Source organism: Xenopus laevis, chromosome 9_10L (assembly GCF_017654675.1).
Source record: "Xenopus laevis strain J_2021 chromosome 9_10L, Xenopus_laevis_v10.1, whole genome shotgun sequence".
Taxonomy (NCBI): Eukaryota; Metazoa; Chordata; class Amphibia; order Anura; family Pipidae; genus Xenopus; species Xenopus laevis.
Genome location: NC_054387.1, coordinates 68,706,741 through 68,730,441, shown reverse-complemented (window position 1 = coordinate 68,730,441; position 23,701 = coordinate 68,706,741). Strand labels below are relative to the sequence as shown.

The following is a 23,701-nucleotide window of genomic DNA, read 5'->3' as shown; positions in this document are numbered from 1 at the left end:
GCAGACTTTCAGCTTTAATTCAATGGGTTGAACAAAAAGATTGCATAAAAATGTGACAAACTAAAGCCTTTTTTTAACTCAATCACTTCGGGGGGGGGCTCAAAAGTAATTGGACAAATTAAAAAACTGAAAATAAAAAGTTTATTTCTAACACTTGGTTGAAAACCCTTTGCTGGCAATGACAGCCTAAAGTCTTGAACATCACCAGATTCTGGGTTTCCTCCTTTTTAAAGCTCTGGCAGGCCTTTACTGCAGCGGCTTTCACTTGCCGTTTGTTTGTGGGCCTGTATGAAGTTTAGTCTTCAAACTGCAGCTCAACTGGGTTCAGATCAGGTGGCTGACTTGGCCATTAAAGAATATTACACTTCTTTGCTGTAATAAACTCCTGGGTTGCTTTGGCTGTATGTTTTAGGTCATTATGAAACACCTCCAAATCAATTTGACTGCATTTAACTGTATTTGAGCAGACAGTATGTCTCTGAACACCTCTGAATTAATTAGGCTGCTTCTGTCCTGTGTCACATCATGGATAAACACTAGTGTCCCAGTGCCACTGGCAGCCATGCACGCTCAAGCCATCACACTGCCTCCCAAATGTTTTATACATGATGTGGTATGCTTTGGATCATGAGCTGTTCCACACCTTCTCCATACTTTTTTTTTGCCATCGTTCTGGTAGAGGTTGATCTTTATTTCATCTGTCCAAAGAATGTTTTTCCCGAACTGTGCTGGCTTTTTTAGATGGTTTAGCAAAGTACAATCTAGCCTTTCTATTCTTGATGCTTATGAGTCGCTTGCACCCTCTGTATTTACTTTCATGCAGTCTTCTCTTTATGGGATACTTGGATATCAATGGCTGTTGTGAAGGGGTTTCTCTTCACCATGGAAATGATTCTGTGATCATCCACCACTGTTGTCTTCTGTGGATGTCCAGATCTTTTTGCGTTGCTGAGTTCACCAGTGCTTTCTTTCTTTCTCAGGATGTACCAAACTGTAGTTTTTGTCACTTCTAATATTGTAGCAATTTCTCGGATGGGTTTTTTCTGTTTTTGCAGCTTAAGAATGGCTTGTTTCACCTGCATGGAGAGCTCCTTTGACGGAATGTTGTCTGTTCACAGCAAAATCTTCCACATACAAGCACCCCCTCAAATCAACTCCAGGGCTTTTATCTGCTTCATTGATAATGACATAATGAAGGAATTGCCCACACCTGCCCATGAAATAGCCTTTGAGTCAATTGTCCAATTATTTTTGAGCCCTTGAAATTAAATGATTGTGTTAAAAAAAGGCTTTAGTTCCTCACGCTTTTATGCAATCTTTTTGTTCAACCTACTGAATTAAAGCTGAAAGTCTGTAGTTCAACTGCATCTGAGTCGTTTCATTTAAAATTCATTGTGGTTATGTACAGAACCAAAATTAGAAAAATAAAATTTGTCTGTCCAAATATTTATGGGCATAACTGTAGATTGCACATGTGATATCCCAGGTGCCCCTTGATCTCTGCTCTTTGCCTAGGGGAGTGAAGGAGTGGCCTTAAAAGCCACAGAACATGGAATCTACGTTCTGTGGCACTTCGGTGCTTTTATTCACAGAACATAGAGTCTATGTTCTGTGGCATTTAAAGGGTTAAGTCATAAACTAAACTAATGATATACAGCAGACCGACATTGCACAAATGCATTACAAAGCACACATCCGTCACACAGCACCTCGTTACACACCCTGCACAAAGGTTAAGACCCTAAAGGATGACCCCACAGAATCCAGAGAAACAGTGACCACTGCACCCCATTGAGTCACACTGAAACCCACCCAGTATCCAGAGACCAAGTTACACCCACAAAGGCCCGGGAGTATGGTGTCATGACCCTCAGCTGCACCATCTGCTACTGCACCAAGAACTGGCCACATGCAGGTCCGGACTGAGAATTAAAATAGGCCCTGGCATTTTAGGTACACAGAGGCTCAATCAGCCCACATGGAGGCCCAAACAGCCCCCATCAGCCCACTAAATACTGACTTTCTATGGCACCTTATAGCAGCCCCTCTGGCATTTGCCAGAGCCAACAGATTGCCAGTCCGGGCCTGGCCACATGGCAATTCTCCTACAGTTACTCACCAGGCACACACAGTACTTAGTGCCGATAAAGACAGGGGAAGTGTGCGCACAGGAGGGGGGCAGACCGGAATGACCGTGGCCGGCCTAGGGGTGCCGTAGATATAAATCCAGCCCTGGTAACCCCCCACAACACAAGCATTAAGATGCTCAGTAACCATCCCTCCTCACAAACATCCAGAGGCACAGTGACCCAACCTACAAAAATCCAGAGGCACAGTGACCCAACCCACAAAATCTAGAGACACAGTGACCCCCCCACAAACACCCAGAAGCAGTGACCCCCCCCACACACACAAAAATCCAGAGGCACATGGACCTCCCCCCAAACCACACAAAGATCGAGAGGCACAGTGACCAGCCAACCCCCCCTCCATATGAGCATCCAGAACAGTGCACCCCCATACGAACATTACAGTGACCTAACTCAAAAAGCCTAAGATAGCAGCTGTTTTGCTGCACGAAACCTACAATCTACCTACGAATCGGCAAGCCCGAGAATTAAGTTGCAGGTCCTATGAAGACGCAGCCTGCCACAATCGAGGGATCGAAGGAGTTCGCATATTTCAATTTACCGCTCCGCTACAGTTCTGTCACATGGTAGGATCACATGCTCGAGTAATGTCACGTGACGGTGACGTCACCGGGCCCATTTTCAACTTGGAGCAGGAAGAGCCAGGCTACCAGCGGGCCCCAGCACAGTACACGGACAGCGCTCGCTTTCCCATCTCCCCAGCATGCCGCTCTTCGGCGTCAATCCCTTTGATCAGGATGTGGGTAAGTGCCATTCCTGGGACAAGGGCTTCCGCACGGGGTATCTGTACCCGCTGCGGGACTACAACTCCCAGCAACCCCTAAAAGCCCAAGTCTATAGAGAGTGTGAGAGTTAGTGTTCATCAGCAGACAGAAATATAGATTTGCTGCTGATGCAGAACCTCTTGGTGAAGAAAGCTGTGATGCCTAATTTATAATCCAGAAACCAGCAGTAGTCATCGTTAGCTCTGGTTTTTCACATGGGATGTAAAGTTGGGGCTCATTTGCTAACACGAAATAAATTTGCACCTGCCCAGTATCCCATGACAACCAAACAAAATTTGCTTTCATTTAGCTTTGTGCAACTCTCTCTAAAAAAGCTAAATAATAATCAGTTGATGTGGTTAACTGCTCTGGTGCAAAAATGCCCTTTGTTAGTAAATGAGCCGGACTGACTGGCCAAATACCAGGGCTGGAGGGCAGATTGAGGAATGCGGGGATTTATACAGTTGCTACAGATGCACAGAAATGTAGTTACATAATTAAATCTGGTTGAAAAAAGACAAAGTCCATCAAGTCCAACCCCTCCAAATGAAAACCCAGCATCCATACAGACCCCTCCATACTTTCACATAAATTCTATATACCCATATCTATACTAACTATAGAGTTTAGTACAGGTATGGGACCTGTTATTCAGAATGCTCGGGACCTGGGGTTTTCCAGATAACGGATCTTTCCGTAATTTGGGTCTTCGTGCCTTAAGTCTACTAGAAAGTCATGTAAACATTAAATAAACCCAATAGGCTGGTTTGCTTCCAATAAGGATTAATTATATCTTAGTTGGGATCAAGTACAAGCTACTGATTTATTATTACAGAGAAAAAGGAAATCATTTTTAAAAGTTTGGATTATTTGGATAAAATGGAGTCTATGGGAGACTTTCCATTCCGTAATGTGGAGCTTTTTGGATATCGGGTTTCCAGATAATGGATCCTATACCTGTATCACAATAGCCTTTGATATTATGTTTGTCCAAGAAATCATCCAAGCCATTCTTAAAGGCCTTAACTGAATCAGCCATCACAACATCATTACAGTTGTAAAAATAATTCCCAATTGTTGCCATTGTATATACGTACCATTTGTTCTGGATTTCTACATTTTCTTCTGAATTCTTCTTCCAACACGCCAAGATGTGCTTGTTTGCCCTGGATGTCGAAAGAGAGGTGTGTTTGGACAACTAATTGATGGCTTATACATGACCCGATGTGGGATTTTTAATCTTGTATTATTTATACAAAATGATGCAAAATATTGATAAAGGAGAGGGCAGTTTTTGGCCTCTACATGGGCAAATAGGCTGCCAGTCCAAACTAGTCCAAATGAGCAGAATGTTCCATTGTAGGTAGAGGCCCTTCATTTAACTCTGCAGTCTCAAGCCCAGGGCACAAAAAACTGTCCTTACATCTGTAAGGACTGGAGAATGTAACTGTCTATGCTGGGTGGTCCACTAGATCACATGATCCTAAACCATGTTATCTTTTAATTGCATTAATAATTAAGATTACTTTACAAAATGTTTCTATTGGTAAAGCTCTTTGAGATTTTTGTAACCAGACACTCGCTTTTCTTATAAGTTGAGAAGAAAAATCATATTTCATGTTTAAAATTATGATTCAGTATCTCTCCGTTCCCCTAGTGCTCTCTAGTGAGGTTGCAGATGGCTACATAGGTTATATAGGTTAACTAGATTGTCCAGCTAAATCTTCCTCTGGTTAAGGATATGCATGTTTAAATCATTCCCCATTAGTGACGCCCCAAGTGCTCCTAGAGACAGGTTGTGGCTGTATGGTGGGCCATATTCCCACCCCTTCCCGACCTCCCTGCGCTCTCCCATCCCCACTAGTGAGTGGCCAGCACATATAAAATACTTGTGCTTGCTCCACTCCCTATGATAACATTATAGTATCAAGTCAGGCTTGTGTTGGGTTAGGGCGGGTTTGGGTAGGACTAACTGTTATGAATGCACATTTTATATAGGTTTATATGCAGGTTTTATTTTCGGTGATTAGAAACACTTCTTATCTGATGGCATAGGATAGACCAGGCCTGCCCAACTAGAGGCCTGCAGGCCAGGTTTGGTCTTCCAAAGGCTTGTTATGGCCACCAGGCCCCATAGACTTCATTGTATGACATTATATTAATAATAATAATCCCTTAATCCAGGGACATGCATAAAAATGCTACCTGTGAAGAGGCCACAATGTCAGTACACTCCTACAATACTATTTAATATGTTTCCTCTGCTTAAAGGGATAAGCTGGCCAGGCTAGTATAATATTAACATCATTCAGTTCAGTGTTTTCTGGCTTTTTCAATGGTGAGCCCACTGGCTGCCTATGTATTTTCTATGCAATCTGTTACAGTGTAAGAACAAACCAGTCAGGATACTGCGGTGGCTTTGCCTGTGTTTTGTTGACTAACCAGGTTATGATAAAGAAGTCATGCTATCTGCAGTTGAAGGGCATGTCAAGGATGTGAGTTATTTAGCGAAAGTGAAAATGTAATATTCGCTTTATCACATGGAAATAACAAACTATTTTGTCTCTAAAATAAACAAGTTACGGTATTCTTTTGTGTTTGTCTCTCTATGCAAGAGTCAGATTTTCACCGACAGTTGGGTAAAATGCATTGGTGTGTGCTGCCTTTGCATAGACCAGTGATCCCCAACCAGTAGCTCGTGAGCAACATGTTGCTCTCCAACCCCTTGGATGTTGCTCCCAGTGGCCTCAAAGCAGGAGCTTGTTTTTGAAATCCAGGCTTGGAGGCAAGTTTTGGCTGCATAAAAACTAGGTGTAATGCCAAACAGAGTCTCAATGTAGGTTGACAATCCACATAGGGACTACTAAATGGCCAATCACAGCCCTTATTTGGCACCTCAAGAAACATTCTTCATGCTAGTGTTGCTCCCCAACTCATTTTACTTCTGAATGTTGCTCATGGGTTTGAAAGGTTGGGGATCCCTGGCATAGACAATGTATGAGAGCTGTCTTTTAAAATAACAAACTGTCACACTTGCTGCATGTAGAGAGACAGATTGCTGAGAGTAGGTTTGCCACCCTCCCTGTTTGTTTAGCTACAGCTCTTACCTAGGTTGTTGGTATGGGAGTACCATAAAGAAAACCCTCCCTCTGACACAGCTTAAAGCATCATTGCTCAGAGTGCTCTTCCATGATATTAGCAGTCAAACACTGTCAATGTTATGATTGTGTATAATGAGCTCCCCATGTTGTTCTGTTTGGGCATGGGCCTGCATAAGGTGATGCAAATACACTCACGTGCACACCCGAGCCCTATGAAGTAGTAGACCCGGTGCTCGGACCCTAGGAAGACGGCACTTCCGTAATACGATAGGAACGAAGAAAGCAGGTACCGGCACACAGGTGCGATTCAAGTAGGGAATTTAACCCTTACGTGTTTATTAAGTCGACACAACGTTTCGGGGGCAACTCCCCCTGACGAAGGGGGAGTTGCCCCCGAAACGTTGTGTCGACTTAATAAACACGTAAGGGTTAAATTCCCTACTTGAATCGCACCTGTGTGCCGTTACCTGCTTTCTTCGTTCCTGCATGAGGTGATCTCAATAAACAGTCATGTGTAGCCAATGTGTTTTGGAGGTTCTTCTGCTTAGTTCTTATTGTTCTACACAGATCGTCTGTAGCCCATGACGTTGCATTCATTTTGCGTTGGCTCTTCAGGTTATCGTCTCTTGTTTACTCTATCGTTAAATGTCAAATTATTCGTTCTCTGGGGCCCCTTTAGAATTAAGGCCTGGTGTAGTTGCAACTCCTGCAGATACAAAACTGATACAAAGACAGAGTCTTCCTAACCGGAGACCAAATGAGGCCTTCCATTAGATTTTTCTGGCCCCTGGCCATTCCCAGAGATCTGGTGATGTCCTTGTGTGAGATTTTATTTTTATTCTAATACGGACCCAAACCCACGTGTTTATATTTAATCAATTCCTACAAAAGTTGGAGACCATTGTTTTAGTGGTTCCAGTGAGTGATGTGACAAAAGTGACATCACTAAGCATTGCTGACATCTACAGTATATAAGCACAACGTATATTTATCAGGACATAACTAGCTTTGTGTTCTGTATGGTTAAAGATAGTCCCTTATGCATTAACAAGCCTACAGGGGCAGACTCATTTTAAAGTAAACATATGCTATGGTTGATATGCAGTTCTAATAACAACTGACCTATTCTAAAGAATAACTTGCTAGAACTGCTTTCAGCCATTAAAACATACATAGTGCAGTATAGCTGGGATAAACTAATCATGCCAGCCAGTGTGAGTGCAACAAGTAAGACAATGCACCCAGTCCTTTAGGAACTCTGGTGGATTTGTAATTTTAAAGTAATATTCAGTGCCATACAAAGGTGTTCAGCCTTATTACCAGTTCTTTCATTTTACCAAGTAACAAATCCTCCATTGACCATAAATCTTTGTGATATTTTTGTTTGGAAACACTGAAACATGCAGTGGGCCAGTCAGCGGGCCTATAAGGTACTGGTGTCTAGTTTACAAAAGGGCTAATTTACAAAGATCAGTGCTAAACTGCAAAAGTGCAGTTTCTTATAGCGACAAACCATTAACTGGTTTTTGATCAATTAGAAAATAAAAGCACGGGACTGATTTCATTGCTATAGGAACTGCATCTATAAGTGACGCCATAATAACAGACGATCCCATGGTGAGAGGTTATGGGGCCAAGAAATAGCCAGCCCTATGTACAGATGAGGGCAATGATATTACTAGGGCAGATCATACAGTACATTTTGCAATATTTAAATTTTATAATGATAAAATGCTAATGCAGTGATTTGGTTATACTATTATAACCCCGTAGACCTGTACAGCAGCCCCATGACTTGTACAGCCGCAATTCTTGCTTCACCTTTGGCATTCTGCCTAGAAAATTATAGGACAGCACCTCTAGTGGCCAGAAATAGATGGGGGTGTTGCTTTTCCTGCCTTTTAAATATATCTGCCAGTCACTGATTTTTCCAACTGCTTTGCCATAATATTACTCATGTTCATCTTTTTGTGTTTTATTTTTTTTTTAGAAAAGGCCACAAATGAATACAACACCAGCGAAGACTGGGGGCTTATTATGGACATCTGTGACAAAATCATTCATACTCCAAATGGGTAGGAATTAATGTTTTTTTTTTTATGACTTCTTTTTAACCACAGCTTCTTCTAAAAATCATTACAGATATAACTACTTGGCAATAATAACTAGTTGTAGTAGTAGTTGTTATGATTCGGCATTTGGCATCTGATTTTATGGCAAAATCCAAAACAATAAAGTGACTCTAGCTTGTGTTTTCTTGTTCCAGTTCAAAAGATGGCCTCAGGTCCATTATGAAGAGAGTCAATCACAAGGTTCCACACGTGGCTTTGCAGGCTCTGACTGTGAGTGGAATGCACTTTGCCTTAATTTTGAATGCCTGTGATTACTGAGAAACATCACTAATGCTTCACTCCAATTTTTACACAGCATGATAAATAGGCCCCTAAGTGTCTATGAACATCCTGTGACTTCAGTTAAACACTGGGTTGCTAGCTCTCAAAAAGAGCTTTTGAGCTGAAGGCCTGGTATTTTCAGTTTAAAATTGCAAATATCTCAAACTGCTGAGACTCGATTTAAAGGGGAGTAGATAAAAAATAGCATATAGAATTGTGTAGAGACATGGCATCTGAGCAGTTTTATATTTGGTTGTTATTCATTCATTGTAATCTTCCAGTCCATATATTAAAGGAGAAGGTTACCCGAAATCCTCAATTTGTTTGGTACCCCCCCCCCCTCCAGTGAGGGCAGTTTGTTACTCTCTACCCTAGGCCTTTGCTCCTTTTATTTACTATAAAGGTACTGGCCTGGGGTACCTTCCAGCAGTGCAGCACCTCACTCCTTTTAAAAATAAAAAATGACTTTACTGTGCATATGCCTAAGGTAGAACAAAGGATACATGGGAGAGAGTAGGAAAGAAGAATGTAGCACTCTTGTAGAAAGTACGCTGGTTCAGATTTTAAAGGAAGAGACACAGTAATCAATTTTTGCACTGGGGCTGCCTAACAAAATGACACCACCGCTGATTTTGGATTTCCTTAATCTGCATTTCCTTATAGCTGCAAGCATTGGGGGGGTTCAGTTCATCAGCCGCTGAAGGAATCAAACTTATATAAAATATAACGTTTTTAGGGTTTTTTTCCAATCTGCTTTTCCTTTCCAGCTGTTGGGTGCCTGTGTGTCAAACTGTGGGAAGGCTTTTCACTTAGAGATCTGCTCCAGAGAATTTGCTAGTGAAGTGCGTGCTGTTATTACTAAGGTGAGTTATTCAGTAACTGCTCCTCAATTTTTTGGTAAATTTCCTTTTTTTTTTTCATTAATGTTTTCTTAGAATGCCTTATACACATAACGCAGACCTGATACATTTTTAGTATTGTATTCCAGCCTGTGGTCTTCCAGGATGTATTAAACTATAAAGTTCAAAATTGGGTTTTGGGATTTGTGGTGCAATAGCACTTAATGGTTTGCAATTGGATAAGCAATGCTTTCTGTGTGCCCTGCACTTCCTTTGTGCCCTGTGCTGTACCACATGTGTGCCATTTACTAATACAACACAACTGCTGTCATTGAGTGCATTCCTACACCCGGCTCCACTGAATGAATAGCCTCTATATACGTCATTATGAAAGAATCCTTTGTGTATAATATAGCATTTTATTTTTATTTCTGCCCTTCTGTAGGCGCACCCCAAGGTATGTGACAAACTGAAGGCTTTGATGGTTGAATGGGAACAAGAGTTACAGAAGGATCCTCAATTTAGTCTTATATCTGCCACCATCAAATCACTGAAAGAGGAAGGAATATCATTCCCATCATCAACACCACAGGTATGAATTTTAGAACATCAGATGTGTGGCACGGTGGAACCAAACTTTTTTTTAAAGGGAAACTAAAGCCCAAATGGCATATAAAGCTAATTATTTTGGTTTTTCTATTGTATTTTTCTAATAGAATAATGAGAACTGAATATATGAGTTAGCGTTTGCAGGGTAAATATGTTTGACCGCATCAATGTTTGCATTTAATTAAAGGCATTTAATAAATTAAATTGAAAATGTGAATCTGTGTATTTATGCATGTTTATTATGCATAATGCCATTTAGTAGGTATGGCTTGTTCTTAGCCACTATGTTCATATTTTATTGTTTTTGTTTTTTTTTTAATTATTTGAGTTCCATTTCTGCCACTTTTCACTATTGTTTTCCCTGGCAGCCAAAAAAAAACATTGGTCCGTGATGATACAATTTTGTTGATATCTTCATTATCTTTCAGTCTCTCATTTAAACCACTGACTGATTGCTAGGGTTAATTGGACCTTAGCAACCAGATGACTGCAGTGCTATTGAACAAAAAGTTAAAACCCTCAAAACCATAGAATAGACTAGGACTGTCATATTTAAAGTTATTTTAGAGGAGGGCTACTTCTTTAATAAAGATGTTTGACTAAGAAAATATTTCTCTTTTGCAGTTTACATTCATTTCAGTTTTTAGACTGCCAATAGTACCAGGCTTTTGGCTCAACTGAGAGGCAGCAAGCATAACTGCAAAAAGCGCTGTTAGGTATTAGTCTAAAGCTATTATTTCAGAAACCAATAAAAACAGAAAACAAATCAATTGCAAATTGTTCAGGGGATCACTCTCTCAGTAAGTTCTCATCTATTAAAGTTGAGGCTTTAAAGATGTTAAATGTTTCTATGGTGAATATTAAAATGAAGATGCTTTTTGAGCAAAAATGCTGTTTTAAGGTTTACTAACAAAAGGATCTGAGTGAATAATATCTATTCTCTCACTTCATACTTTTTCTTATAGAGTACTTCAAATACCCCAAAGAACTCCGCAATACCCACTAAAAGCAAAGAAGAGAATGATATTGCAAAAGGTATATTCATTGCTCTCAAATGATTTTAGCGTCCTATAGGGAGATGTTAATGGAGAACAAAACACAAGTAAGCTCTGTTACCCATGTTTCAATATGGAGGTGTTTAGCATCAATTTATTTCAAAGCAGAACTTATTGTCTTGACAGGACACCACTTAAAGGGGAAGTAAAGTCCAAAATAGAATAAGGCTAGAAATGCTGTATTTTGTATAATAAACATGAACTTACTGCACCACAAGCCTAATCAAGCAAATGATTTATTATTTCAAAGTTGGCCACAGGGGGTCACCATCTTGTAACTTTGTTAAACATCTCTGCAAGACCAAGACTGTGCACATGCTCAGTGTGGTCTGTGCTGCTTAGGGATTGTCATAAATGATCCAAACAGCACAAATCAAATAATATCTGCCAGAAGCTGATACAGCAAGACTGATTTATAATCAGAATATGCAGACAGCACCGGGTCCTGTTTTTGTCATGCCATCTAATGTGCATTTTATAGTTTTTGTATTGTTTAATACAAACTTTCTCCAACTCTGCAGAACCAGTGGCTGCAGCAAAATAATTCTCCAAATAGAATCCTAGTTTATCTGATTAAATCTGACTCCATAAACGCTGTCCCTGCAGCTGGAGTTGGAAACAGTAAAGGGGATGTAAAGGCAAAATAAAATCCAATACAAATCTCTACGCAGTCGCCAACTGCTCTACAGGAATCAAACGAAGCTGCTCCCCCTGCTCTTCATAAATATGATTGTTTCACTGCCCAGCAGACTGTCTGACAATTCCTATACAAAGCAGTACATGAAAGGAGAATTTCGCTGCTTACAGTCAGGTTTCCTATAAAAACGGTACACATTTTTTAATTAAAGTATATTGGAGATAGGTTTCTTTTTCATTAAAGAAAGTAAAAATGGGATTTTATTTTTTTGCCTTTACGTGCTCTTTAATGGCATGTTTCCCTAGAATATGATATTCTTTGGAACTTCACAGTCACATATGCACTTGCTCATTTTGTCTTAATGGATTTGTCATACAAACATCTGTATCCCACAGACATATAGTAAAATGCTGAGACAGCAGAATGGTTGATGTTTATGTTATTAGAGAAATAGTAAAGGAGCAATTAGGGTTGATGTGCATCAAGAAATCTCAGTAGCCATTTAAGCACTACATAAGCGAAGAGACATCCGATTTAAATGAGAGGCAAAATGCATCAAAGCCACTAAGGACCTGACCCATTTCTTTTTATTCTGCCTCAGCTAGTACTTGATGTCCCTAGATAAAAATAAATAAAAAGAAGTTAACCCTTTAAACTATCTTCAAGGGAAAATGTCCCCTTAACTATACTGTTAGCTGTGTATGGTACTTTGATCAGACATATATCATCTTGTGATGGGAAATGACATTTTATAGCCACATCATAGGTTCATATAGTATGTAGTACTATATAGTATATGGCAATAATGATTTTTCTTTTTCTTGCCTTCCAAATAAAAGCCATTGAGCTTTCATTACAAGAGCAGAAACAGCAGTCTACTGAGACCAAAACCTTATACCCATCTGTGGATGCCCAGCATGACAGTCAGAAGATGGCAAGGAAAGTTCGGGCACTGTATGACTTTGAAGCGGTGGAAGATAATGAGCTCACATTTAAAGGTGGAGAAATCATTATTGTCCTGGATGACAGGTAAATGTTTCTTATGTGGCAAGATAACAGAAAATAATACCTTATTTATACATAAGCTTTATATACTGTTTATTCCATTTAAATTCCTATTGACTTTCTTGAATAATCCAAGGACGTCTGTTTAATCAATATTGTCTAAAGTAAGGAGCCCAGGCTGAAGACCAGTTAGGGTAACATTTGGGATGAGTGCTTATTTGTTCTTTTTAATCTCTTAACAGTGATGCCAATTGGTGGAAAGGGGAAAATCACAGGGGTGTTGGACTTTTCCCATCTAATTTTGTCTCTTCATCTTTAAATGCAGAACCAGAGGAAGGTATGTCCTATAAAATATGTTACATGTATTAAGAAGCTTCCCCATGCAAACTTTTGTTTTTGATTGAAAAAAGTTTTGATTTGCCTGCCACATGGGGCAGATGAGGATTCACCACTGGCTGAAAAATGAAGGGAAAATACACCCCATGTGACATCCATTGTTGCAGAAAAACAGTTAAGATTAAAAACTTGTGATATTTTTTGGTAGAAGTATGATTTTTGGAATCCTGCTGTTTTAAACATTTGTAGGTATAAAGCCTGTAAAAAAAAAAAAAGAGGCAAACATCTTTTATAATAAATATATTTTACTGAAATGTGCAGATTTAGCCGCCCTCTCTTTCCTCTCTGCAGGGGCTACTTAGTGAGCAGTACACAACAGATGGCAATTGTTTGCTGCTCTTATCTGTTCTTAGAATCAAAAATGTTAATTGATGTCTGATTAATGAGCTTTCCTTCCAAATAGACTACAAACCATAGAGACTTGTGTCACAGCAGCACAAATGAGTCACTTTATTCTGTCTCCATTTTATCCTACACCTTTATAGCTGGCCATGCACCATAAGATTTTTCACAAGGTTGCCAAATTGCTCTTTACCTGATTTGGCCAGCAACATGACCTGACTGTGTGGCCCCTGGGCCAATAAACCCTTGGAAGAGGGTCAAACTCAGAAAGAAGGTCCCAAGCCAATAAGCTGCTGTGTCTGGAGGGGCAAAGGCAGATGATTTTATTGGTCTGTGTATGACCAGGTTCTGCTGCCTGGGTTCTAAAGTATAGTAAATAAGGAGCTGTTGATTATATGGAAGCAGATGTAGCATACTGACAGATATGGACCTAAAACTGGTGTACATTTGTTTTTTATTTTGAAGTGATAGAAAAGAATCCCCTCCTTGAAGAAATTCCAGAGAGTGCTCCAAAAGCCGAACCTGAGCCTGTATTTATTGATGAGGTACGTAATGGTTCAGTGTTTGTCAGTCCTTAGGCTTATGGCATATGGCATCTCAAATTTACCCCTTCCATCTCGTATTGACTATAAAGGGAAATGCTTGAAAATGCTCTAGTGGGTGGTAACAGGTAAGAAGAATTGTTGACCACCACTGTTTTCAACAAGAGCATCACTGTATGTCAAAACAGTGGTCCATCAAAAGATGGAATCTTTTAATGAAAACAATGAGCAGGATACAATTTGCAGCATAAGTTTCATGTATTTTGTTCATGTATATATGTGTATACTGCCCTTGTAAGTACCTAATTTTTCAGAGCCTAATTGTGTCAATTTCTTCTTATTTTATAGAGCAAAATGGATCAAGCATTACAGCTGCTTCAGAGCATTGATCCAACAGATCCCAAGCCTGACTCTTCTGCTCTTCTGGACTTAGAAGGTATGAAACAAGTGGAGCGCCAAGTGCTTACTAACAGACATGTTATACCATATGTTTTGGGGTTCTTCACCAGCGAAAGGCTGCCTTAGACATTTAGCATTGAAACTTAGTTCTAAATTGACTTTTCAAATACTTCCCATGTTGTTTTTTCTGCACATACTCTGGGCTGCTGTCAGTTATCGGAACTTATGACAGTTTAATATACTTTAATATACAGTATGGACACAACGGAAAAATCATTATACAAGGCTGATTCTGCATCAGAATTAATAATTCGTCCTGTAGCATCAGCTTCTATGACGGATGTTACCTCAGTTTCTGCTAATGTTTTGGTGATTTCTGAGGAGCCCTAAGATCCGCTTGTGAACAGCAGCCCAGAGTCCACTGTTTATGTGCAGTGACACTCAAAAGCTGGACTAAAAAGATCAAAGGAAGGATGTTGCTGTGGACACGTCTGAAGTAGTGATGTGCGGGCAGGCCTGACACCCGTGGAACCTGCAGGTTTACCCACAGTTCATATGGGTTTGGGCCGACTTCCGCAGATTGTATGTGAGTCGCAGCCGCTTCTGGTAGCCGCTATTTATAGACATACACCTGCCCTACCCCACCCCCTTTCATGACATCAGAGAAAGGCAAGTCGGGTGTGGGTTTGTAAATAAAAGTGCCGGTAGGGTGTGGGTTGGAATTGGGACGGTGTGGTTTGACTTTTTGTCCACATATCACTAGTCCAAAGACCTAGATCATTAATCAATACTTAATTAATTAATACTTAGTCAAGTATATAAAATACAGCATTTCTAGCCATAATTTTTTAGTTACGGTGGTCAATTTGCATCAGCTCCACTCTAGTCAACCATATTGAATCTAGCTAGTCAAAGCCTCACCCAGTCTGTTGTGTAAACTTATATATAACCCCCTCACCCCAAAGCAGAAAAACTACAGACACTTTCAAATGTAATGCTTTCTGGTAACATTTAGGACTTAAATATTATTATTGCTTTATATACATGGTAGTCGGGGACTTGGTATCCACTCTGTATTCTAGTAGTTCTAATGGTACAGTTACGAGTTGCATCCCGTTGCTTCACCCACAAAAGGACTGAAGCTCATTTTTCTGTTCATCACCGTTAACCTGATTGGCAGTCTGTATATTTGGGATGCTGTGAGATGCCATAGACAGTAACTATTTATTGGGACTGTGGGGTAGGCATTTTGAGGCTTTGTAGGCTTGAACTACCAGGCTCTATATTAAATTTCAGTCTGGACCTGCTGTTGGTATTGATGTAGATGACTAAACACTACTCCACTGCAAATTCTGTTCATCTTTTAAGTGTTGCAGAATGTAGCTGAGCTTTCTCTCTCTTTGTTCATATTGTGTACAGCTCCTATATGCACAGCTGCAGAGTTCACCCTTGTTTCCCCAATGCTGCCCTAACATAACTGGTTTGTCAACTTTATTCTCGGCTATAGTTGTACTACATTTTATGAAAAATAAGGGCATTTCTTTTACTTGGCATCAAATGACATTTGATTTAAACTAAGCAACTTACTTCCAGAAAATGTAAACCTTAAAATGCTCAGAGTACTCTTCTGAGAACTTTTGCAACTGACATTAATTATAGCTTTCAAGATATTAACAATTTTTACTCTGCTATTATAACAGAACAGCACCACCGGCCTTTCATTAATTTTAAAGTAACGTCTTGTGGTGTTGCTCTGCTCAGAAAATTAAGTTAGTGAGCAGAGACAAATCCTGAAGTTTCTGTGGTCATTTATAACCTGAGCAACATCACACGATATTTCATTTTCTGCTGGCTGTGACCAGTCAGCTGAAATGAACAGCAGGTGGCGCAGTTTCTGCAGATTCATTATATTTGCAGGGTAAAAATACAAGCTCTTATTGCATTTGCAATGATCACACATCAGGAAATTACTTCTCACCAAGTCTTATTTTTAACTCATGCAGACGTCTGCCAGCAGATGGGCCCTATGATCGATGAGAGGTTAGAAGAGATTGACAGGTGAGTTAATGCATACATGCGCATATACGTATGGCCAGTACCTTCTTTGTAATATGATACCCTGAATAAAATGGAGGGAATGCTTTTACCCAGGCAATCAATAGCTGAATGTTTTTATATACTTTAAGTTTAACATAATCTACTACTTTGTTGTGGTGTGTGTGTAATTTAATTGTTATTTTTCCCCCCAACCAGGAAACATTCTGAGCTCTCAGAGCTGAATGTGAAAGTAATGGAGGCCTTAGAGTTATACAATAAGTTAATGAACGAAGCTCCTATGTATTCTGTGTATAGCAAGCCCCCGGCACAGACCCATTACGCTGCTGGGGCATCCATGCAAGTAAGTGTTCTTTCTGATGAAAACTATTTGATGAAAACAAATACAGCTGCCAGTCAAAGCTTGGGTGTCATGCCTCCAAGTGGAGGGCACCAAACAGCCATTCGTGGGATATTAATATTAGAGATTGGGGGTGTATAATTTGAGTGGATATGGCTGCTGTATGTGGAAGGCAGTACATCAGCATTGTGGCTTAATATATTCCAACACTGTCTTTCACTAAGAATGGATCCATAGCTCCAAAAATAGATAGCATATGTGTATCCCACATTTCTAATGCTGAGAGGTCTGAGTTTTCTTTTATGACACACAGTTTGGGCAGAAGAAGGCTCCATTCTGATCGCTTTGTTATCCATTATAGAGAGGGGGAGAGCTTTGATCTCTTTTCCTGTGCGAGTGCTTTGATATTAACCTGTGCCCGCACTGTCTAGAGACACATCTGATGGAAAGAGATAATATCACGACACAAGCTGGAAATACAGTAGGTTCTCTGCAGATTCATTATTTCAGTCGGCCATTTAATAGTGAATGAGGATTAAAGGAAAACCTTTACCTTAATGGGGACTTGGAGACTTATACTGTGTAATTCATGCTAGCAACTGTAACATACTGACTGGGACAATATACTGATTCATTATGAAAAGGATATACAAAATAAAGCTGTTCAAACTGAGTAAAGCCAGCCATACATAAGGCCACCCTGTTGGCCTATTTGCTGCCTAACCAATATCTGATCAGAAGTGAAATACCGAACACATTCTATGGCAGGCAATCATTATAAAGATGGGATTTTAGGACCATTACCTACCCCTGCAGAAGTATCATGATTAACCCCTTTGTATTTCTTTTTCAACTATATTAGGGTTATCACAGCCAGCCACAGGGTGGTAGCTACATGGTGCAGAATATGCCCCAAGTACAGCCAGCAACACTGTCCCAAGGGTATGGTATGACCCAGGATCAGATCGGGCCCCTGAGGTCTTTGCCTTCAACTATAAACTCTACAGTAACAACACAGGCTGCTCAGCCACCCTATGCCAGGTAACATTACTTGTCATTTTCTCAGTGGTATGGCCCAATACACTAGCTGGCCATAAGCTACCAGTGACTAAGTTACTAATTATACTCCTGATATTTTGAATGTTGGTAGGATGTAGAACTGTAGTATTTACTATTTATTTTAAATTGCATATACAGGTATGGGACCTGTTATCCAGAATGCTCAGGACTTTGGGACTTCTGGGTAACTGATCTTTCTGTAATTTGGATCTTCATACCTTAATATTATTAGAAAATCATATAATTTTGACATAAACCCCATAAGGTTAGTGTTGCTAACCTTAGTTTGGATCAAGTACAAGGTGCTGTTTTATTATTACAGAGAAAAAAAAAAATAATTTCTTAAAATGGGGTCTATGGAATATGGTCTTTACTTAATTTGGAGCTTTCTGGATAACAAGTTTCCAGATAACAGATCCCATACCTGTACTATACAATATTAGCTCAAGATTCTAAGTGCTCTCTATTTATTGATTTATTTTTTTTTCAGCTCTGGTCATGAAGCAGTTTCAGCCTCTCCGTATATAAATCAGAGTTCTGGCCTCCAATCAGCAGCAGGGGTTCCTGCTTATGGCCAGCCAATGGGAATGCCATCTGATGCCTCAGCCTATCAGAACTCTACATCTGCCTTGCCACCAGGCTCTGGCTACTCAGTGCCAGCCTCTCTCCATTCAATCCCTCCGCAACCCCAGAACTACTACCAGCAGCCTCTGCTCTGAAACAGAATCCCTGCGAGTGAATCCAAAAGTCAGACATGTTAATTCTTGTAACTTATATCACCAGGTTTCATGGTAAACACAGACACATAGGAAATATGCATTGTTAGTGCAGCGGACCAGGAACCAGCTTGAGATTCCAACAATACAATGGTGCTAAATTCCCTGTGGAATAAATGCGCTGCTTTCTCTCTTTCCCTAGATTCTAAGCAGCCTGCGCACAATTAGCCTGACGATACACTGCCGTGTTCCTAAGAGGCTGCAGGTGCGTAGGGTATATGCTAATTAAAAGCGCAGCCTTTCTTCACGTCATAAAAAGGTTTATAAATAGAAATGTTCTATAGCAGACACCAATGGTAAGAATTAAACTATTTTGTTGCATTTGATATTTTATTTCTAATAAAAATGCAATAAACAAAAAATCGAAAATAACATTTTAAAATAAAATCATAATTCTTTCCTGAAACTCATAGACGTGTATGGATAGATCATCTTCAAGGCTGTCATAATGCTGTGCGCTCTTATTCCCAGAGGTTTGTTTAGCATTGTTCACTAGGTATCACATATTTATGCCCCTCTGTATGTATATGTATGTATGTATGTATGTATGTATGTATGTGTGTTGCTCTTTTTCTAATTTCTTTATTATTTTGATACATGGCACTTATGATAGTGGCTAAATGATGGTGACTGCATTAAACTAGTCACCACAATGACTTCTGCTGGTATTTGTGATGTTTAAATGTCTTTTTTTTTCTTTTTTTTTTTTTTAATTACCGCTGACCTTGTGGTGGTGATGATGATGATGAAGAAGAAAAATCAAATGCTACTGTGATCTTACCTCCCAACATCTCCATTATCCCTAATGCCAACTTGTGCCCTGACTTGCACCTTGGGGTGCTTCTAATGCTGGGACTGGTTGTCATCAGGTGCTACACCGCAATGCAGTAAAGTATTACCGATACTCCAGTATATAGATAAAGACCTGACGTGTTGTTGGAATCTCACCATATTACACAGTATCCTCTGCTGCATATTCCCCTATTTTCTATATTGAAAAATATTATTCGCTTGTATGTTCTTTAAACATTCTGCTCCTCTTTTTGTATATGTGTTGTGGCCCTGGGATTGGCCTATATAAAAGCCTTTCTTCTTCTTATTATTGTTAGTTTAGTTTCCTTATTGGCAAACTTACATAGATGCTAAAAGGCAGAAACAACCATACAGTGCTCAACGTTGTGCCAGTCTGTTTGGCTTTCTTAATGTTAGATACAATTTTTAATATAAAATGGATAAATATACTGATTATGGAGATAATTAATAGCACCTTATTCAGAGTCCAATATACAGACCCCTTAATCACACCCTTAATGTAGGAGGGTTTGTTGCATTAAGCAGAGCTTCTTTTTCTCATTCCACTGGGCGTTCCATTACTCTGATACAGAAGTATGGGGCTAACTGATAACATTATTCACTACATAGCTGGGTATCATCCACTTACACAGATGTTTCGTGCAGCACTCTGATTGGTCAGTCAGATTATTGTGCACATACCCTCTGATTTCCCATGGGAGCAGAGCGAGTGTCCTGTAAGGGGCTGCCTTGTGTAGCCTATAGATGCTTCTGTCAAGACACCTCTTGGGATGCTGGGAGTTTGGTTCCATAACATGCCGCTAATCATTTTTTAAAAATGTAACATATTATCCATATTGAAATGTGGCTGGTTGCATTGACTTGTGATTGGAGGAAATTTAAGTCTGCGCGGAAAATGCTGGAGCGTCGTGTCTTCTAACAGAACAGTTTCGAAAGCGTTAATCAATTTACCAACAGCTGTAATCCTTTCTGGTATAAAAAAGTATAAATAGTGTATATAGACAATTGTCTATGTGAGATTTTATATATACTGCTACATAAACCATTTCTCTTTGGAGGGGGGGGTCATGACATTTGTATAAATGGCAGCAGTCCGTTAAGCCTATTATTTTTTTGGAAATGCTTAATTGTAATCTAATCTTTCTGTGTAGATAGTGTAAGGATCCTATTCTTTTTCCATTTGTGCATTTAGCAGATTACATAATGTTAATGGGCGAGGGGTGTTTTTTTTTTCCCTCTCTGAAAAGTACTAAATTGTAATATTTATTTTACAAATGTTTCCAATTAAAGATTTTGCTGCCAAAAACATGTTTTATTTTGTTGTCTTCTGTTGTTAAATAACATTAGAACCAAACTTGGTTGTTTCCAGTGTAAGAATGACTTCATTCTCCATCATTGTCCATCTATCCCTCTATATGTGGGACCCCCAAACTGGCTTTGTGTAAGTAAAGCTGTCCATATATGGTGAGATGCTCTCATTTGACTCAAGTGGATCTCTGCTGATTTCCCCTCCCCCCATGCTTTGGGCCAAATTGGGGTGAATTAATTGATCATAAAACCATCATAAACCTATGTAGGCCCAGGGCATCGGACTGCGTCACGGTCTCTTAAAACACATTTATTTAGAGAAGCTGATCCTCTTTCAGTTTAGCTATCACCTTTCTTACTTCTGATCTTGCCCACTCCCACACCTTGTGTTTCATCTCTTTCTAGAGTGCAAGCTCTTTTGGGCATGAGCTCTCCACCTTTTGTATTGGTTACTGCTAGCTATGTATGTACTTCTTATGTTCCAGGTATAAACACATTTATTTTACAGTGCTGCTGAATATGTTGGCACTCTAAAAAATACATGTTAATAATACTAATCAACCCAACAATGTGGTTCTTGACCAATAGGATATTCAAACCTGCTCGATAGATATTGACCTGATTTTCAGACAGATATCAATATGTGAGCCCCATACACAGGTCCAGGGCCACGATCTGTAATTGTCTTAAGCTAGAATAACCCACCCCTAGGGGGGAAGCCACATCAATAGCCTCTTTGGTGGATGGCCTTGCCAACAAGTAAAAATGGGTCCCAATGAAAAAACCTGTATTCATGGACTTACCCCTGATCCACACTGGCTACTCCCCAAAATATGGCAAAACGGTGCATAGGATCCACCCTAACCCTGCCAAGTACCACAAGCTCCTCCTCTTTCTGGCAAGCTCAGTTTTGGTGTAAAGGGGCTGAGTTGTCGGCTCTTATGAGCCTATGTTCGGCCAGCTGATACAAATGCCAAATCCTGAATTCATAGCCTGCAACACCCTTCTGTTGTTTGTGCAATCTGATTGGTCCCACTGCCATCTGCATGTATGGCAAACTCTTTAACAGGTAAATCAGGTTAAAGAAGTAATATTCACCTGCTGTTATACATCTCTGCCTATGTCGGCAAACAGTGGGGTACAGAAACCGCATGCCTGCAGGGAACTTGACGCCCCTTTACGTTCCATGGTGGGTGGTGCAAAGAGTCTCTAGAAAGCAGAGGGACTTCAAGTCCCAGAATGCTTTGCATCACAGTGGAACGAGGTTAAGGGAGGGGTTGAATGACTCTTCCAACCTAAGTGGGGGGTACAATAGGGGGAACTTTATTTACTAGATCAGTGGTCCCCAACCACTGGCTCGCAAGCAACATGTTGCTTACCAAGCCCTTTGATATTGCTTCCAGTGACCTCAAAGCAGATGCGTATTTTAGGATTTTTTTGTACTGTCAGACTCACCCGTGATCTGTTAATTGACATAAGGGCTACCAAATAACCAATTGCAGCCCTTAATAGGCACCCCTCGAAACTTTTTTCATACTTGAGTTGTCAACTCCTCAACTTTTATTTTTATATTTAAATGTGGCTCACAGGTAAAAAAGATTGGGGACCCCTGTTCTAGATCAACAGAGAAGTGAATGTAAGCGGTTTCTAAATTGCAACTCCCAGCACCCCCTAACATACTTTTTAGCTGTAGGAAGTCAAACTACTGCTTAATATATGCAAATCAATTCCGTTATAAGAGAAGAATCCTATTCCCGCACCACCACTTTTTTTTGTATTTGCATTGTTATAAATAGCTAAAGGCACTGCTCTGGGTAGTGTTTTAAAAAGGGTTTATTTTAGTGCCAAGGTATAGCCAAACAGACGGGGTGTTGCTATATACTTCACACATTTCAGCTTATATCCTGCTATATCCTTATTCCTGATCCTGTGCCCACGGCATGTGTGAAGCGAACAAATGGTCTTCTAATTATTGCTTCAGCTATTCCTTCTGTTAACGCTTCTTAAAGGAGAATCTCACCCAAACACTGTTTTTTTTTGCAGATTAATAGAAAATGTAAATATACATAACTGAAACATTTTCCATCCTTTGATTGTAAATGTGAGGGCAGGACTACATGGCCGATTCAGCCGCGATCCGACGTGCTGCACAAAATTGCAGGCGTCCCATCGGATGCGAGGGAAACAAGGTAAGTAATTCAATTGTCGCATCGTGTAGCAGCATTGATGCGACACGACTGTTGGATGCAGACGCTGCGTCATGATTCGACAGACGTGTCGTGTCACATCAACAATGCGTCATGATCAGACACTGCCATTACTTACCTTGTTTCCCTCGCATCCGACGTGACGTCTGCGATTTTGCGCAGCGCGTCGGATCGCAGCTGAATCGGCCATGTTGTCCTGCCCTGAATGTTATTGAAAACATTTTATGTTTATGTTTATTATTATTTTACATTTTTAATACATTTAATGTATGTCATTTATTAGTGTTTATTTTTATATTATTCAATTACATATTTCATTTTTTTTTTTAATATGTTATTCAATATTTGATTTGTCCATTATTTTATATAATATTCTGAATACATAATTATAGAATTAAAAATATTTATTATGTTTAAAACCGCAAGAATATATTATTTTTGCTATATTGCTGGGGAAAGTTGAATTTACAAAAGTGGAGTAAACTGAACATTGGAGTAAGAAATGTTATTGTAGCTAAACTGGAGCTACAAAAAGTCAAATTCACAAAATCCTTTCACAAATGTGACAGTTTAGTACACTTCTGTGCTGTTCCTGAATGCCACATTTTACTCTAAGTGCTCTTACTGACGAGCGGTTGAAGCTGTGCTCCCCTGCGTTCCGTTTTTCTGCGTTCAGCCGCAGGGGAGCGCAGGAATAGACGCATTAAGCTTTTTTCAATGGGGCTGTACTCACACAGGCGCGTGTAGGCGCCGAACGCAGGGAAAATGCAGCATGTTGCATCACAACCTGCGTACGGCTCCTACACGTGCCTGTGTGAGTACAGCCCCATTGAAAAAAGCTTAATGCATCTATTCCTGCGCTCCCCTGCGGCTGAATGCAGAAAAACAACGCAGGGGAGCGCAGCTTCAAC

The 23,701-nt window shown here is 40.0% G+C and overlaps 1 protein-coding gene across 1 annotated transcript; it reads left to right on the top strand.

The window, feature by feature from the left end:
- The first annotated feature begins 2,734 nt into the window (after positions 1 to 2,734).
- On the top strand, positions 2,735 to 20,581 carry stam2.L (signal transducing adaptor molecule 2 L homeolog). Its single transcript, XM_018235768.2, has 14 exons — positions 2,735 to 2,893; positions 8,006 to 8,090; positions 8,282 to 8,357; positions 9,176 to 9,271; positions 9,693 to 9,839; positions 10,822 to 10,891; positions 12,388 to 12,577; positions 12,796 to 12,890; positions 13,757 to 13,836; positions 14,182 to 14,269; positions 16,236 to 16,290; positions 16,486 to 16,630; positions 17,490 to 17,668; positions 18,177 to 20,581. The coding sequence occupies exons 1-14, from the start codon at positions 2,854 to 2,856 to the stop codon at positions 18,403 to 18,405; spliced, it is 1,575 nt and encodes a 524-aa protein (XP_018091257.1). The 5' UTR covers positions 2,735 to 2,853; the 3' UTR covers positions 18,406 to 20,581.
- The last annotated feature ends 3,120 nt before the right edge of the window (positions 20,582 to 23,701 follow it).

Bases quoted from the DNA above. Each gene is read 5' to 3' on its own strand.
- stam2.L (XM_018235768.2), top strand. From the start codon at position 2,854: ATGCCGCTCTTCGGCGTCAATCCCTTTGATCAGGATGTGG. The intron at 9,840-10,821 runs GTATGAATTTTA...TTTTTCTTATAG, and splicing joins TCCCATCATCAACACCACAG to AGTACTTCAAATACCCCAAA. The intron at 16,631-17,489 runs GTAAGTGTTCTT...CAACTATATTAG, and splicing joins CTGCTGGGGCATCCATGCAA to GGTTATCACAGCCAGCCACA.